At 44.2% G+C, this 18204-nt stretch overlaps 1 protein-coding gene across 1 annotated transcript in view; it reads right to left on the reverse strand.

The window, feature by feature from the left end:
- Positions 1-17107, reverse strand: part of LOC141098032 (uncharacterized) — a 75771-nt gene extending 58664 nt beyond the window's left edge. The window contains exons 1-3 of the mRNA XM_073585628.1: positions 17067-17107; positions 16736-16950; positions 15758-16334 (exon numbers count right to left, since the gene is read on the reverse strand). Coding sequence (XP_073441729.1) covers positions 15758-16334; positions 16736-16931 — 773 coding nt within the window. The 5' untranslated portion in view covers positions 16932-16950; positions 17067-17107. The remainder of the gene's footprint in view (positions 1-15757; positions 16335-16735; positions 16951-17066) is intronic.
- Between the last annotated feature and the right edge of the window lie 1097 nt (positions 17108-18204).

Raw genomic sequence — 18204 nt, forward strand, 5'->3', positions numbered from 1 at the left:
TGGCAGTCGGCGTTCACGCCCTTTTATTGCCCCTGTGACGTCACACAAAGTCAGCCAATCACTTGCATGCCCTTCTCAAAGATGGTGGTGACCGATGCTTATGTCATCGCGTTGCCCACAGTGTGCGTCCTCCATCATTGGCTGAAAAAGGGCACTGGAAGCATCTTTTGAAACGCGACTTTGACGCTCTGGTCGCCGACCTCGTGGCCGACCTCACGCTATGGTCAGGTTTCATTTCATGAAACCCAACTTCAGCGAAAGTCGCCGACTTTTGAATATCACCGACCCGTTTCGCTCAACTCTAGCTACCATTTGTAATGGAAGTCAACTCCCAATTAGATGCAATGGTGCTTTATGATCACCTTTCACATTTTTCATAGTCACAGATGTGTGACATTCCTGCCACCATTTTTCAATGTGTCCTCTCATGGCAATCCAATAGAATCCCCTACGGCCTGTGACTTGTGTGTTTTGCACTCCAAAGTGACCAGACAGATCATGATAGGCAGTGAGGACCATGTCTACAGCTCTCCCTATGATCACAAGTTGATGGAGACGAGTTACGGTGATGGGATCGACGCAACTGCGATACAGCAACCCTTTCTTCTCTAATTTGCGTTTTAGCTGTATCCACATTTAAAGTTATTGAGGGTCAGCATCACCTCTGCGAATTCCCCCGGAAGGTTTTCCCGTGATTACAAATTCAAAAACATCTATAATCACTCGAATTTACGTCTGTACTTTTATCCATCTATCTTCCTGTAGCAGAGAGTCTGGACTGGCAGACTGACACTGAAATATAAACGAAGATTTCAAAGTACTCCAACACAGTACACTGGTGTATGTTTCAAATACATTTCCCTTTTTCTCATTTTTATATTTAGGTGTAATCCATACTGAGTCTGTGAGTGTTTGTGTCTTATAAAATATAAGGAGATTTAAAATGACACCAACGCTGTATGCATCTGACCGATTGAAAAACATTACCCTTTTGCAAGTTTTTATTTTCTTGTGTAATCCATACTGAGCCTGTGAACGTCTGTCTGTAGCTCCAGAAATATATTTGTAGATTTAAGATTAACCCAACACTGTATACAGCTGTACGCTTGTGATACCTTACCCATTTACTGCTTTTTATATAGTGGTCTAATCCAAACTGGGCCAGTGAGAGTCTGTTTCTGACTCTGGAAATATATACTGAGATTTACAATTACCCCAACACTGTATGCAGCTGTATGCTTCTGATACATTACCCTTTTACTGCTTTTTATATTGTGTAATCTATACTGACCCTGAGAGCGTCTGTGTCTGCCTCCTGAAAAAAATAAGGAGATTTATAATGTTTAAACAATACTATATGTACCTGGTGATACAGTAACCTTTTTATACTTTTTATATTCTTGGCTAATGCATACTGGGACTGAGAGCTTCTGTGTCTGCCTCATGAAATGTCTACAGAGATTTAGAATGTTTAAACTATACTATATCTACCTTGTATCTGGTCATACTGTACCCTTTTTCAACTTGTTACATTATTGTCAAATCCATACTGAGTGTGTGAGCATATGTGTCTGCCTCCTGAAATACATACGGAAATTTTTTTGTATTTTAAGTAGACTATATATACCTTGTATCTGATCCAGTACACTTTGTGCCCGAATTTCATCCTCCACCCACCACTCAAAGTGCATCATTGACACCTGGAACATTGGCACACATGTGTGATTATTTCTTGCGCATCTTCTTTTTATATTATGGTGTGATCCATACTGAGCCTGTGAGAGGCTGTATGTTATTCTTGAAAAATATATGTAGATCGCCAAATGACCCCAACACTGTATACAGCAGTACGCTTGGGATCCATTGACCTTTTACTGCTTTTTATATTGTTGTGTAATCCATACTGGGCCTCAGAGCATCTGTGTCTGCCTTCTGAAATAAATACGGAGAATTTGGATGTTGAAACTATACTATATATACCTTGGATCTGGTGATACTGTACCCTTTTTCTACTTTTTAGTTTGTTGTCGAATCCATAGTCGCCATGACAGCGTCTGTGTATGCCTCCTCAAATATATAAGTAGATTTATAATGTTGAAACTATACAATACATCCCTGTTATCTGGTGTTAAAATGAAACACCACGCAGGGTCGGGGGTTACTCAGTACCGGGCCTTTCAGGCTCTTTTAAGGGGGAAGTATGTCACAGTGGTAATTGGGACCTGGTCCGTGCCCCTGGGTGTCTAATAAAGAAGATGACAGTTCAGATGAGGCGGAAGATGGTATGTGTCACGCCGCCTGCGCATAATCACCCGGCCTCCGCTCCCACGCCACAGCCCCCACCACCCGAAAGCCACGGCAGTCCCTTCTGACAGGCTCGGAGCCAACAGGGTCTCTGCATGCAATGTGCATGCGCCATAGGCCGTGGCTCCCTCCTGTTACTTGTGCTCCGGCAATGCCCTGACCCGGAAGCACCTACGGACCTATGGCAGACCTGACAGGGCCATATCAGGCCATTTCCCCCTGAGGGAGGTGTCTGATCGTTGTGTTTGCTAGCACACTGGGCCCTTCTTCCTCGATTGCTCTCTGCAGTCTCGCAGTCCTACCTTCCGTTGTCCCTGCAGTAGCCCCGCAGTCTGATGCCCCGTGGGTCCTGCTATCCACGCTCCAGTCCTTCAGTCCTACTCCAGTCCTGCCTCCAGTGTTCCTGCTCCACCCTGCCATCCACACTCCAGTCCTTCAGTCCTACTCCAGTCCTGCCTCTGGTCTTCCTGCTCCATCCTGCTATCCACACTTCAGTCCTTCAGTCCTACTTCAGTCCTGCCTCCGGTGTTCCTGCTCCATCCTGCTATCCACACTCCAGTCCTTCAGTCCTGCCTCCGGCATTCCTGCTCCATCCTGCTATCCACACTCCAGTCCTACTCCAGTCCTGCCTCCCGTGTTCGTGCTCCGTCCTGTTGTCTATGCTCCAGTCCTGCAGTCCTACTCCGGTCCAGTCTCCAGTGATCCCACTCTGTTGTCTACGCTTCAGTCCCGCACTCCTACTCCAGTCCATCCTGAGCCGCCCCTCTCGGTGTCGGCTATCGTGGTACCCGAACCCCTGGGCCTGCTCCTAACGATCCCTGTATAGGGGTTGGCTCCACCTGACAGCTCGCCCGGGGCCCCTTGGTGCAAGAGGGTCCACTCCTGGAGATTTGTCTCCTGACCAGCCTTGGTAACAGTATGATAATTAATTTGGAAAAGGGGGATCGTGACGCCACCCGTGGTGCTCGACTAGGGTAGTCAACGCTGCAATGCAGATCCTCTGTGCCGGTGTTAAAGCAGACAAGATGACGAAGCTCTCCATGGGCAGAGCTGTATCCCAGGGCAGTTGAGATGGTGTTTGTGAGCCATTGACGGTGATGGTGAGTGTAGCGTGTGTAGCAGGCGAGTTGTAAAAGCCACCAAGGATGCAGTTGGGTGCAGTTTCTGAGTTTTTCCTCAAAAGTTTTGTGCACAAGATGACCCAATTGGTACTGTGTCATCCGAGGGAGGGGTCCGGCAAACTCAAAGGTAGATTAGGAACACCTGTTCAAGACTCCTCCTTGTGTATCCTTTCTAGGCCGTGTCTCTTCGCTGATCTCTCCTTTCCTTCTTGCTGTGGGCCTTCGCAAACAGTGTCCCAAGCCGGCAGCCACGGATCATACCAGGCGACGTGGGTCAGGCTCTGTGGTCCTATATTCCAACTGCTGCCTTTTTGAGTAATGAATGCGGCTGTGACTGAGGCACTTAAAGTTACCTCAGCCTCCGTCTTTCTAGCTGAGCCCTGTATTTCTCCACTACCTTCAGGAGCCTCCTTCCCCAATGAGGCCTGGTCCTTCCTTCTCCAGAAACGGTCTTCACACGTGGCTTATTGCACTTCCCGTGCCCCAAGGACCCCTTCCTTCCAGTCTATTTGCTTGGACAAGATTTTTCTTTCTTCTCTGACCCTCAGCCCTCTCACAGCAATCCTGCTCTTACTCTGTCCTGTCACCGACTGACAACTCTCTAGAAAGATCCATTTACCTCAGACTAGCTCCACCCATCAATTGTCAGCTTGCTCTCTCTGATTAGATGCCCACAATCACTCCACTACCTAAGCTCCTCCCACTGTACCTACCTTCCACACTAACCCCCAACACCCTTTCCTAGTCAGTCTGGGATGAGGCCATCCTCCCGCTGGGTACACCCAGAAAGCACTGACTAACATGTGAGTGTGTTGAGTGCAGGGTTAGGAGTCCTGAGTGGTGATCCCTCCTTACCTGAGGGTGGGATATCACACCTTTGGATGAGATGCAGGACTACCTGAGGGTGGAATATCACACCTTTAGATGAGGACCTCTGTGGCAACCGTACCCTCTGGGGTGCCATAGTACTGTTTCTCAACTTTCTATATTGTTGTCGGATCCATACTGGGCCTGAGAGCATCTGTGTTTGCCTCCTGAAATAAATATGGAGATTCAGTATGTTTAAACTTTACTATATATAACTTGTATATAGTGATACTGTACCCTTTTGCAAATTTTTATATTATTGTCTAATCCATACTGAGCCTGTGACCATCTGTGTCTGACTCATGAAATATATACGGAGATTTACAATTATCCCTAGACTGTAAAGAGCTGTACGCTTCTGAAACAGTACCATATATCTGTTGGTATTTTTAGTCCATTTTCACAAAAATTATTACGTATGGTGGAAGAGGCCGCGAACATGGGTGTGGGGGGGCCAGCTGGTACTGATGGTGGTGGTGGTGCATCGGCTGGTTCTGGCAAAAGCACAATAGCAGCTAAGGCAGGAGGTGTTGAGCCTGCGTCGTCAGCTGGCACAAGAAGGCCTTTAAGGCTCCCTTTTCTGGGAGTAGGTAAACTGTTTTTAAAGCCAGAGCATCAGGAACTGGTTTTGGTTTACATTGCCGAAAAAGCCTCAAGCTCTATCGCCTCCTCTTCTGAAGTTTAAAAAAATGCAAGCACTGAGTCGTCAGTGCAGGCTTCTGGTCAGGAACCACCCCTTTCCTTATCTCCTTCACCCCCACTAAAAGTGAAGGATGCGGCAGTCCACACTTCAGATTATGCTATGGAGCTCTTTTCACAGGCTTTGCCTGTGTTATTAAGTGAAATTCCGAATTCCCCAGTCCAACATGAATTGGAAATGGAGTGCACTGATACACAGCCACTGCTAGATGATTCTGCTTGTACATTCACCCACAGTACTACATTCCCCTCGCACTCTACAGAACCAGAATGTGACACTGATGAAACTCAGGTGCCCCTTCCCGCATACTATACCACCTTACACGGTGACACAGAGGAAGGTGCAGATGAAAGTGCCAGTTCCCTGAGCAGGTGGGGGGTCCTACTCGTGGGCGACGGCAGTGGCACAGGGCCCCTCATAGTACGCAAAAGTGTTTCTGCCGGTGGGAGGGCCCACTCGCCGTCAGACATACTGTCGTACTATGAGGGGACCTGTGCCAGTGCCGTCGCCCATGAGTGGGCCCCCATGCTTGCTCAGGGCCACAGCACTTGCAATACTTACCTCTCCCTGCTCCACCGCCGTGACGTCTTCCGCCTTTCCTGACAGTGACATTCAGGTTACAGAGCGCAATGACATCACGTCTGTATGCCCTCTAACGAAACAGTACAAGTGCAGAGAGCTTTAAAATGGCAATGCTGAGGAGTCCAGAGTAGAGCAGTGCCCAGCGAGAAGTATTTAATTTTTTTAAATGTTGGGAGCATTTTTTGGTGAGCAATATACACTGGAGAATGATATATGGGGCCCATCATACACTGGAGCATCATCCATTTGGCCCATCATATACTGGAGCATTCCAAATGGGGGACATCAGTCACTTTAGCAGCATTTACGGGGCCCATTATACACTGGAGCATTAGAAATGGGGCCCATTATATATGGAGCATTATTTGGGCCCATAACACACTGGAGCATCGTCCATGGGGACCAACATATACTGTAGCATTATGTGGAGCTCATCATATACTGCATGGAACATTATATGGGACCAATTATTCTGTATGGAGAAATATATGGGGCTCATTATTCTGTATGGCGCACTAGGTGGTGGCCATAATACTGTATGGAGTAATATACTGTCCGGTTTTTGAGCTATTGTAGAATTTAAAATACCGTATTTTTCTGACCATAAGACGCACTTTTTTCCCTCAAAATTTTTGGGGAAAGTGGGGGGTGCGTCTTATGGTCGCAATATACTAACCTCCGGTGCGGTGGTGGCAGCGGGCGGGGCTCTGCGGTGCGGTGGTGGCAGCGGGCTGTTCTCCGGTGCAGGGGCGGCGGCTCCGCCAGCATTTCCTCGCAGCCTGGAGGCCCCTGCACACCCCTTGCTGGCTGCCGCCATGTTGCGGTGGCCTCCGGGAACATGGACGCCGGTTCGGGGACGGCGCATGCGCGGGATCAGATCTCGTCCCGAGATCTCAAGGGATGAGATTCAAATCTCGGCAACGAGATCTCGTCCCCCGAGATCTCGGGACGAGATCTGAACCCGCGCAAGCGCCGTCCCCGGACCAGCGTCCATGTTCCCGGAGGCCACCCCAACATGGTGGCGGTCAGCAAGGGGTGTGAGGAGGCCTCCGGGCTGTGAGGAAATGCCGGCGGAGTTGCCTCCCCTGCACCGGAGCACAGCCCGCTGCCAGCCTCACCCCGCAGAGCCCACCTGCCCCAGCTCAGCACAGGCCACCTGCCCCAGCACAGCTGCCCCTGCCCCAGCACAGCTGCCCCAGCATAGCCCACCTGCCCCAGACCCAACGCAGCAGCCCCAGCACAGCTGCCCCAGCCCCAGCACAGCTGCCCCTGCCCCAGTACAGCTGCCCCAGCACAGCTGCCCCTGCCCCAGCACAGCTGCCCCTGCACAGCCCACCTGCCCCAGCCCCAGCGCAGCTGCCCCAGCACAGCTGCCCCAGCCCCAGCACAGCTGCCCCAGCACAACCAACTTGCCCCAGCACAGAGCCGCCACCGCACGAGCCTGGACAACTGAATGACCCCTGTGACTACTCCTCTACCTGTGCCGGATCCCTTCCCAGGTAAGCTGAATTCGGACTGTAAGACGGACCCCCATTTGACACATTATTATTTTTTTCCCTATTTTCCTTCTGAAAATTGGGGTGCGTCTTATGGTCCAGTGCGTCTTATAGTCCGAAAAATACGGTAGATATCAGTCATGTAAGCAGTGAAGTATTTTTCATTGTGCTATACCTATATTTCTGTGCCGTATCGGAACATTATGAATTGTGGTATGTGTTAAAAGGGCGCACTGACACTCTTTGGCCCAGGGCACACGAAAACCTGGTGCCAGCCCTACCCCCCCACAACTTTAGCCAAATAACCCCCAGTTTTCAATGCGTAACTATTATTATAAAGTAAATTAAGGTTGCCAAGCTTAAGTAATAAGATTTGATGTCGTTGGCATTGAAATGGGCACTGTAGGTGTATTTACTGTCCTCCACTCCCTGCCGACTTTGCTTCCCCATTGACTTTCATTGGGTTTCGTGTTTCAGTCGGACCCCGACTTTTCCCTATAGTCGACCGATTTCGTTCGAGGTTTCATGAAACCCGACTTGACCAGAAAAAAGAAAAAAGTCGCTCATCTCTATTTGTAAGCCAAGACCAGGAGGGGAACGGTAAGAGGAAAAGCATAATAGAAACATTTGCACCACTTCTGCATTTTTCACCCACTCCCGGTTTTGGCTTACAAATACTGGGGTAAAAAACTCACCAAATACTGCATGTGTGCATGTGACCTAAGAGTAGTTTTCCATGTGGATTATTTAGCAAAATCTGCCTCAAGGTCCTTATAAAAATATCCTTTTTGATGATTTGAAGCATTTTTAAGGTGAATTTTAATGTGGAATCCACAACAATAGATGAGTGAAAAAACACTGTAAAAAATATATCCACAAGGTATACTTTGGATACCTTGAGGGTATGCTCATATGCGTTTTTTTATATGTCTTTTGTCACAGATTCCACTCCAAAATCCATATTAAAATTGCTTCGAATTAATAACAAACTGTGAAATTTATTTGAATGAGAAAACTATCCCAAAAATATGAGTCACATTTTTTTTCAGCTCATTTATTTGCTATCTAATTCTTCAACTTATCCTCTACTTGGTACAAAATGTGTTTTTAATCTCTCTTTTCATTTACCAGGTTTTGTCGGTAGAAATGCCCCCTCCAAAAAGACACAGCAAAAATGCCTCATCAGAAACTACATCAAAACAACTCCCTCCCCCCAAAAAAATGCAATAAAAACCATGTGTCTTTTACAAACAGTTTTCAGATTTGGATTTTTCAGCCTGAAAAAAAAAACCTCAAGTTTCAACGTTGAAAAGTTTCTAAAGTTCCTAGTTTCTAAAAACATTTCCAAATTCATTACATAGCTTACAACTTGACTTTTTGAAAGTTTTTTTTACATTGCTTGAAACTTTTTTGCCTCCTTGAAATTGCTATGTTGCTTTGGTGAAGCTGTAGACGTGCAACCCATCCTGGAAGACTCTACTCTACGCTGGATAGAATTTTCTAGAGAAAAATAAGCCCTGAATTGTGCGTCTGCCGCGCTCTCCCTCCCTTCTATTTTCCCACGTTCATTCCAGTATTACATCCTCATCTCACTTTGCGGTTGTGACTCCACAAACATATATTTCTCAGCCCCGGAGTTCAGTTTTTATGATGATAAATCTGTCCCTTTAGTTAAACTCTCTTCCTCGTAACAGTGGAACTGTGTAAATTTTCACCTGCACTTAAAACCGTATGCCGCCGCTATGAAAGGAGGGGGTATTTAATTGCTCTCTGCGGCATTAACTGGCCATCGATTTCCTCTTCTTTATTTCTCTTTCTGGTTTTGAAGTTTCTCTTTTCTTTCACTTCGCACCTAATGCTATAAAAGTGCTGAAGTGAGAAGCAAGAAGATTTCATTGCAATATAACCAACGCTCTGTCACCATGGTATCATATCTCCAACAAACAGCTACGTTTTCTAAGCGGTGATATACATTGCGAGTCGATAAATGGTAACAAGCACAATCCCTACCTTCTGTCCCCGAGGGACGATAATAGACTGGCCATATTAGATATCCATGACTAGTTTGATGACAGATTTAAAATAAAAAGAAAATTACGGAGCAGACTAAATCTAATTCTAGTTAGTAAGTGTCACATTAAAACTACAACACTTGATGCCTCCAACATCAGCACAAGGATTAACATGGGAAAATATATATATATAGGTCTTCCATGAATTCTCATTTCCTAAAAGGACCAGATGCCAGGTTCCAAATCTATTTCTGGGGTTATATTGATGTGGTTTGTAGACTATTTTTATTTGTGGACTTCAATGACAACCATAAAAACCTTCCTAGCATGATTCCTAAAAATGTCAGATTCACCATAATCCAAAACTTTCAGTTCAACTTTTACATTCTTTTGAGTTCCTGGAAGGCGTAATAAGTAATAACTATACTCACCTGTCCTAAGCTTGTTTGCCTTTTCCTGTCAACACAACTCCTTAACGGGTCATCTGTTCACTTTAGATCAGTCTTCAGTCCAGAACTTCTGGCACTGGCTAGTGTCCATGCAGTCAACCTGAACCAAGACACATGTAATTGATATTGGTATTGGTGGGAATATTTTAAAAAAATCCTAAATTTTGCACTTTAAATGTAATTGATGTCAATCTGGTCACATCAAACCCTACGTGACCATGTGAGACCTAGGCTAAAACCATATTGAAGACTAGTCAGAAGACTTGCCAAAAACAAGAGTACGACCTGGTGGAAGGTTGTGCTGGCAGAACATGTGAAGGGTAGGCATAAAACAAGTGAGTATACATCTTTATTATATTGAACCCTTTCCAAGCTCTCCATTTATTATGGTTTGGGGTCTGCAGAGATCTTCAGAACAAATAGCATTTTGAGCAAATTGAATCTGCTGCACAAGTCAAGTGAATGTGCCCAAAAATGAATGTGTGAAGATGTATTAATTTTTATTCTTTCTTTAACTACATGTTCCAAAATGCGCACTGTGAATTTATCACATTTTTAAAAAAATCAATTCTTGGTGCTCTGCTGGGAGATATATATGTTATACAGTTGTGCTCAAAAGTTTACATAACCCAGCAGAATTTTTGCTTTCTTGGCCTTTTTTTTAGAGAATATGAATGATAACATCAAAACTTTTTCTCCACTCATGGTTAGTGGTTGGGTGAAGCCATTTATTGTCAAACTACTGTGTTTTCTCTTTTTAAATCATAATGACAACCCAAAACATTCAAATGACCCTGATCAAAAGTTTACATACCCCATTTCTTAAAACTGTGCATTGCCCCCTCTAACATCAATGACAGCTTGAAGTCTTTTGTGCCAGTTGTGGATGACGTTCTTTATTTTCTCAGATGATAAAGCTGCCCACTCTCCTTGGCAAAAAGCCTCCAGTTCCTGTAAATTCCTGGGCTGTCTAGCATGAACTGCGCGCTTGTGATCTCCCCAGTTTGGCTCAATGATATTAAGGCCAGGAGACTGAGATGGCCACTTCTGATTCCTCACTTTGCTTGACTTGGCCTTATGTTTTGGATCGTTGTCACATTTGAACGTCTAAGTACATCCCATGTGCAGTTTCCGGGCTGATGATTGCAAATTTGCCCCCAGTTTTTGCTGATAACATGCAGCATTCATCTTTCCTTCAACTTTGACCAAGTTTCCTGTGCCTTTATAGTTCACATATCCCCAAAACATCAGTGATCCACCTCCGTGCTTTACAGTAGGAATGATGTTCCTTTCATCATAGGCCTTGCTGACCTCTCTCCAAATGTAACGTTTATGGTTGTGGCCAAAAAGTTCAATTTTAGTCTCATCACTCCAAATTACAATGTTCCAGAAGTTTTGAGGCTTGTCTCTGTGCTGTTTTGCGCATTGAAGGCAATATATTTTGTGGCATTTGCGCAGTAATGGCTTTCTTCTGGCGTCTCGACCATGGAGCACATTTTTCTTGAAGTACCTCCTTGAAACAGCCACATTGCTAGTATTCAGAGAGTCCAGTGTTTCAGTTGATGTTATTTGTGGGTTTTTCTTTGCATCATGAACAATTTTCCTGGCAGTTGTGGACGAAACTTTTGTTGGTCTACCTGGCTGTGGTTTTGTTTTTATAGAGCCCAAGATTTTCCATTTGTTAATCACAGTTTGAACGCTGCTGAATGGCATTATCAATTCCTTGGTTACCTGTTTGTATCCCTTTGTTTTATACAGTTCAACTACCTTTTCCCATAGATCCGATGACAATTCTTTTGCTTTCCCCGTGACTCACAATTGAGAAACGTCAGTGGCTGGATGAAAGATGCAAGAGTCTGTCTGAATCCCAGAAACTCACTCAGCTTTTATGCACACACTAATTACAAGCAAACAGGTTACATGTGAGGATGCTATCTTTAGTAGCCAGTCAAACCCATTTGTGTCAACTTCTGTGCACGTTATCAGGCCAAAATCACCAGGGTATGTAAACTTTTGATCAGGGTCAATTAGATGTTTTGGGTCGTCATTATGATTTATAAAGAGAAAACACAGTAGTTTGACAAGAAATGGATTCACTCAGCCACTAACCATGAGTGGAGAAAAAAAATTTTGTGTTATCATTAGTGTTGAGCATTCCGATACAGCAAATATCGGGTATCGGCCGATATTCGCGGTATCGGAATTCCGATACTGAGTTCCGATACTTTTTGCATATCGAATACCGGAATCGGAAGTTCCCATAATGCTATGAGCCAGTTTGATTTGATTCAGCCAATGAGGAATCCTAAGAAGTGTGGGCAGATCCTGTTAGGCATGTAGGCATCTTAACTAATGGCATGGCTGTGATTGGTTGCGAGCAGACCACCCAGCTGCTCCTCCCCCAGACACACGCTGAACAGTGATCTATGGAAAGTGAAACTAGTGAGGGAGGAGGAAACGACAAGTTCTCATTTCAGTGCCAGAACACCCCCCCTGGACACTTATCTTAGAAGCAAGAGATGATATCTTGGAAACCGTGCAGACTAGCCACAGAAGGTAAATTACTTATTGTCAGCATTCTGCAGCCTAAATATGCACTGAGATTATGTGAAAAGCCCGAACAACCTGTTCTGTTATGTATTTCCGCCAAGTTGGATCGCCCGCCAGGGCTGGTGGGGTACTCGGTCCTGGGCCCATTGGTTTCAATGGGAGATGTCACGGTAGCTGTGACCCGGTCCAAGGCCCTTGGCATCCATTGTAAAAGGGAAATGTTGAACGTGTGGATGATGATTAAAGTTTATGAGTGAATGATTCGTGATGCCACCTGTGGTGTTCGGCAATGAAGATGTTAAGCTGACGCTGCAGACAGATCCTCTGGGACAGATGGTGTGGTGCAGCAATGATGTTGTGGCTGTAGTCCCAGGGCAGTGTAGATGGAGAGGTAGTGAAGAGACATAGATGGTGCAGTGCCAGGCACAGAGATGTTGCAGTGCTGAGTGTGTTGGCGCAGGAATAACTGGAGGACACCAGGGCATGTAGTTCCAAAGCTTTACTCACAGTCTGTTGTGCATACAGGTGCCCGCATCCGTGCCGTGTCCTCCGGGTCAGGGGCTCAGTCAACCTCCAAGCTAGATGAAGCACTCCGTTCCAACACTCCGCCAACATGTGCCTTTTCTGATCATCTCCCTCTATTGCTACACAACCCCTTTAACATAGTCAATATCTTTGTAACGCCGAACGTCTTAAAAAAAATTAATTCCTGCTATTCCATTTGATTGGGCTAAACCTCTATGCCTTTAATGTCTCCTCCACCTCCCCCAATACATTCTACATTATTCTTAGTTGCTTTCCTTCATGTAGAATTAACCTACAAGGAAAGAAAGGGTTTATTTTAATTCCGATATTTCTGTCCCATTGACTTGCATTGGTTTCCGGTATCGGAATCGGCGATATCTGATACTTTTTGTGTATCGGTCCGATCCAATCCGATCCGATATTTCCCGATATCGGAAGGTATCGCTCAACACTAGTTATCATTCATATTCTCTGAAAGAAGGCCAAGAGAGCAAAAATTCTGCTGGGGTATGTAAACTTTTGAGCACAACTGTATGTGTCTAGATATGGCCACTCAGAGACTGTGATGTTATTTGCAGTCTGTAAAGGGTTTTGAAAAGGGTTTTGTTGATCACAACAAGCATAGATGGAATTAAGAACACATTATGACATGTCAAGTAGGAAAACTGGAAAATGTGACTACAACTCAACACAAAGAAGACAAAGATATTGACCATGGCCAGGTACAACCGGGGCACATTTGAGATGGATTGCAACAAATATGAACATCTAAAGAACTTTAACCTATTCGGATCAATGATCAATCAAGATGCAGCAATGACACCGGAATTCAATAGGAGAATAGTTATGGGCAAATCAACAATGAAGCAACTAGACAAGGTATTCAAATCAAGGAACGTTTAACTGGTGACGAAGACATGGATTGAACGCAATCTGATCTTTTCTATAGTAACATACGGATGTGACACATGGATGATAAAGAAGCAAGAGAGAAGAAGAATCGACACCTTCAAAAAATATAGTGCTGGGGAAGGATGTTATCAATATGATGAATGGCAAGAAGAAGAAAAGTGAGTTTGTTAAGAGTTTGGGTTTTGACAATAACACCAGAGAGGGGCACGACTCCTGCCTAAGCACTTGCATGTGGTGCAGAACAGTCTTGCATTTCCCAGGACATCTGGACAGGAAAAGCCAAGCTTTATATAAAACCCATCCAAAATTAGGCCAGATTGTGGGGAATTCTCTGGGAGGGATGGGGAGTTATCGAAAGGGTAGACTAACTTTGTTGAAATATTGGCAACTTTGCAATCTTGAACCATTAACATGGTCAGTATTGGGTATTGAGGAGATGTGGGCCAGTTATATTATATTGCAGTGGGATCCTTACGTTGAGAGGCCATGCTTAGTGTAGTAAATTCTATACTAAATGTAATAAATCTGATTAAGTTACAATTAGCTCTGGTTACAATTTAAACCTAAACTTGTTTATCATAAAACATATGTGTTATCCTAAGAGGTTAATTCAGTTCCAGATTATCTGAGGGGCACCATCGCACACTTATCTTCCAGAATCCGTCACGGGGTCTCCTCCTGCTGCTAATATTGTTGTTAAGCGGGTGCGTCTGTGCGAAGCGAAGGCTAATTATAATAATTAACAGCAAACACATGAACTTGTCAAATTCATAATTATAAACCGCAGGGACGTCTAGCATTAAATCTGCCGTCTAAAAGCTAAATACTGACAGGTAAATCTTGGAGGGTCTCAGACAGCAAATAGGATTATATTTTTGGGTTCAATGCTTATTTACAACCTTTACTTCCACTATGCACATTTAGGATAAGCAATCACCTATGTATCTATTCCTAAAAACTTTCTAAAAATGTATTTTAGACACTTTGTATCACTGATCTCTGACTGACTTCCTAATGTATGTGTCCCTTTCGAAATGGTAATTTAACAGTGACTAATAATTGGCTGAATGAGCATTTATAAGAAATCACGCTCATGATCATTGGCCTGTGTAAATATGGTAGGGTCGAGAAAAACGCTTGTTCATGGGCTGACTGCATTGTTAAAATCACTGATGTCTGCAGCACATCTCCTGGTCCAATAATTTGCAAACTGTACGGGATGTCAATGTGGTAACAACAGTCATTCGGTCCCCATACAGCTAGCATTGGACCATGTAAATGAAGCCTTAACACTAGGACTACTGGACTCGTGACCCCGTCTAGAACTACTGAAAGGAGTCATTTTGACTCCTTGCTTGTTTTCGTTTATTTTTAGAGTTTCATTTGTGGTTATTTATTAATAATTATATTTTTTGTAATGTATTATTATTGTGAGATCCAACAGTAATGCTTTTGATTGTTTTTTTTCTGCTTTTCTTATTTTTCTACAGAAAATAACAATAATTATAATAGACGTTTTTCAAACATTTTTTTTTATTCAAGTGCACACATATAAACAACAACTGAAGAACAAAAAGCAGAGAAAATGTAGGTGGAGGAGCATAAAAATGAAAATATGGCGCAGAATTCACCTTCTAAACATTTGGTGTTTCGCATTTTAGGCATTGCCTTTGATTTATGGCAGTACATTGCCCACACAAAGACTTACCACAAGTCTTACAATTGCTGACAGATCTATTTTTCTTGCACTTTTCTTTGATCTGGCAAAATTTTGTTTGAACCATCACTTCTGAGCATGTAGAAACTTGGGACGTGGAACCCTTTTCCCTATCTGTTACATAAGGACCACTCAACTCTCTCACAAGCGTTTGCAAAAATGCCTTGCGTGACATTTTTTGGTGGGTAATCTCCTTGAATATTATCCATGCATTTATACCCGCAAAGTCTAAGGCATTTTCAAATGCATGAACAGGCCATCTCCTTGTGCATGTTCGTGTGGTATATTTTCGTGCCATCTGATCCACTACATCTACTCCATATTTTGTTTCATTGTAAAACTTTACCGTTTCTGGAGTTTTTTTAGCGGAATCAGACGCAACAACAACATCTGGATGGACGGAACTCAAAATGACAACATTTTTGTTGGGCTTTCCTTGATATACTGTAAGTGTAAAATAGAGCAAACTTGTCCGTTTGCAGTCTCTCCGATCGAGTAGATTTCTCATCAAATCTGAGAAACCTCATAATTTCAACAAAGCGGTCCCTAGACATTGTCGCTTTGCAAAACAGTATTCCCCAGTCATTACACCAAATACTGCTAATCGAGTGACGGTTCGTGCCAGATATTCCACGAGCATAGAATATCACAATGAATGCATCTAGCTCCTCATCGGATAGAGTAAACTGTAAATTATTGTTCCTGCATGCTTCTGCAAGCGTACAGTTCTTTATATGTGTCAATATATATGAATCAAAAAATAAACGCCATGCGCTCAAAGGACTATCGATAATGATATTTCTTCTGGCGTATCCTGTAGGGCCAGGTGCTTCTCGAAGAATATTTTGGCTGGCACGCCTACCAGGCAAGTGTTCTCCAATTTCAACAGGTTTCCATTGAATACCATCCGCTGAAACTAGTATTCCTTCAGATTCGCCTTCTCTGGTGTTTGTTGTTGCATTACCTTCGCCTCCATCGTTATCTGTTGTTCTTTCATTTCTGGGACGTTTTGCTGATTTTTTCTGTCCACGACCAGGAGGATGGTCACGAGGCAACATAACTGCATGAGCCCGATCCCCAGTTGATGTGCTTGGAATATCTGGAAAAAAGTTGATGAATATTTAGAATTTTTGTTTTGTAAGGGTCCGTGCACACTGGCTGGATTAGCGGCGGAATATCCGACCGGATATTCTCACCACAATCCGGCCCGTACCTGCCCGCTCAGGTACAGAGCGGAGTTTCATACCTGAAGCTCCGCTCCGAACCCCGGGCTGGAGCCGCTGTCTGGGACGGAGCCGTGCTCGCGCGTAAGCAAGCGCTGCTCTGTCCCTGACAGCGGCTCCAGCCCGGGGTTCGGAGCGGAGCTTCAGGCATGAGCGGGCAGGTACGGCCTGTATTGCGGCAAGAATATCCAGATGGCTATTCAGCCAGAATTCTGCTAGTGTGCACAGGCCCTAACTCAGTGTGTGGAAGAACAAATAAATACACATAACTACTTACCTTCTGGATTTGTTCCTTCTGAGTCTTCAGATTCACTTGATATGTTCTGAGGAATGAAATCTTCATCACTGTCAGAATCAAATACATGTTCCTGCAATTCGGATTCGGATTCATCCTCCGGTATGGATTGCAAAGTAGCCAGAATATCCTGAGGCTTTATCAAACGTCTTCTCTCCATATTCCTCACAAATTCCATAATTCTATATAGTTCCCTGCTGAAAAATAGAAATGAAATGAAAACTAAAAGAAATAATAACTGTTCTGCCACCTTCAAAAGTAGGTGGGCTGAATCAGTTGACAGACAGCTAAACTATTTCATAACAATTCATACCTGTATGAGTCTTCAGAGCTCCTATGTCTGCGTCTGTTCTCTTTGTCTCTTCAGCTGAACTGAAAGTAAAGTTACTATCCAGAATACTGTCTCCTGCTAGGACCTTAGAAAAACACCACCCTTCATTAGCATAAGATAAGAGCCTAGAGTAAACAAGCTATTTTGTTCAGTATTACACAGTAATACAAGCAGGTAAAAGACAAGGAAATGTGAAAAGTTGACATGTAAATTGAACTACATCTATATGAACATCAGGGTAAATAAGACAGAGTGAAAAAATTATGCACAAAACTTTATAGCAACCTTTAGTGACAAAAGGACCTCAAAATATAGTAGGGAGTCAAAATGACTCCCTTCAGTAGTTCTTGGTAAATTTTGAAAAAAAGCGCAAATTTTTCACCAAAATTATTTATTCTCACAAAATCTTTTTTCACATCATATTTGAGGAAAAGTCACCGAGTTTCAAGCCGGAATTCTGAAAAATGTAGTCACAGAAGAGAAATAAAAAACGAAAGGAGTCAAAATGACTCCATCAGTAGTTCTAGTTAAGGGCTGTCCATGTGTCTAACGGAATAACGTCTCTTGTGAGAGAGGGTGCGCACCTGTCTGTCTGATCAGTCAAATCTGTCTAGCCTAGGCTTCGAAACGAGGCGTTGAAATGAGTACTGTATAGTGTTGGGCGTCGGTCACATAACGTCGCTTCTTAGTGTAGCCGCTTGTGACTTTATGCAAAAGCTTAGCTTAAAGGGAACCTATCATCAGTTTTGGCCAATATAAGATACCGCCACTATAATGCTGTAGATAAGCTCCAGATCCAATTTGCAAGATAAGAAAAATAAGTCTTATTATACACACCCGAGGGGTGGTCCGGTGCGGTCCGATCCAATGGGTCTCGCAGGTCTTGGTCTGGCGCCTCCCATCTTCTTGCGTTGCCACTCTCCTGCTTGCTTCATTGCTCTCCGACATTGCGCTTCTGCGCAGGCGTACTTATCGTTGCAGACAGACCAAAGTACTGCACTGCGCAGGAGTTGGGTAAGGTCAGAGAGGCCCTGCGCACTGCAGTACTTCAGGGGCAGAGAAGTACGTCTGTGCAGGAGTGCTATTCCAGGGGGAACGATGAAGCAAGCAGGAGGGTGAC

The sequence above is a fragment of the Dendrobates tinctorius genome, unplaced genomic scaffold (assembly GCF_039654945.1).
Source record: "Dendrobates tinctorius isolate UK_male_01 unplaced genomic scaffold, ASM3965494v1 ptg000086l, whole genome shotgun sequence".
NCBI lineage: Eukaryota > Metazoa > Chordata > Amphibia > Anura > Dendrobatidae > Dendrobates > Dendrobates tinctorius.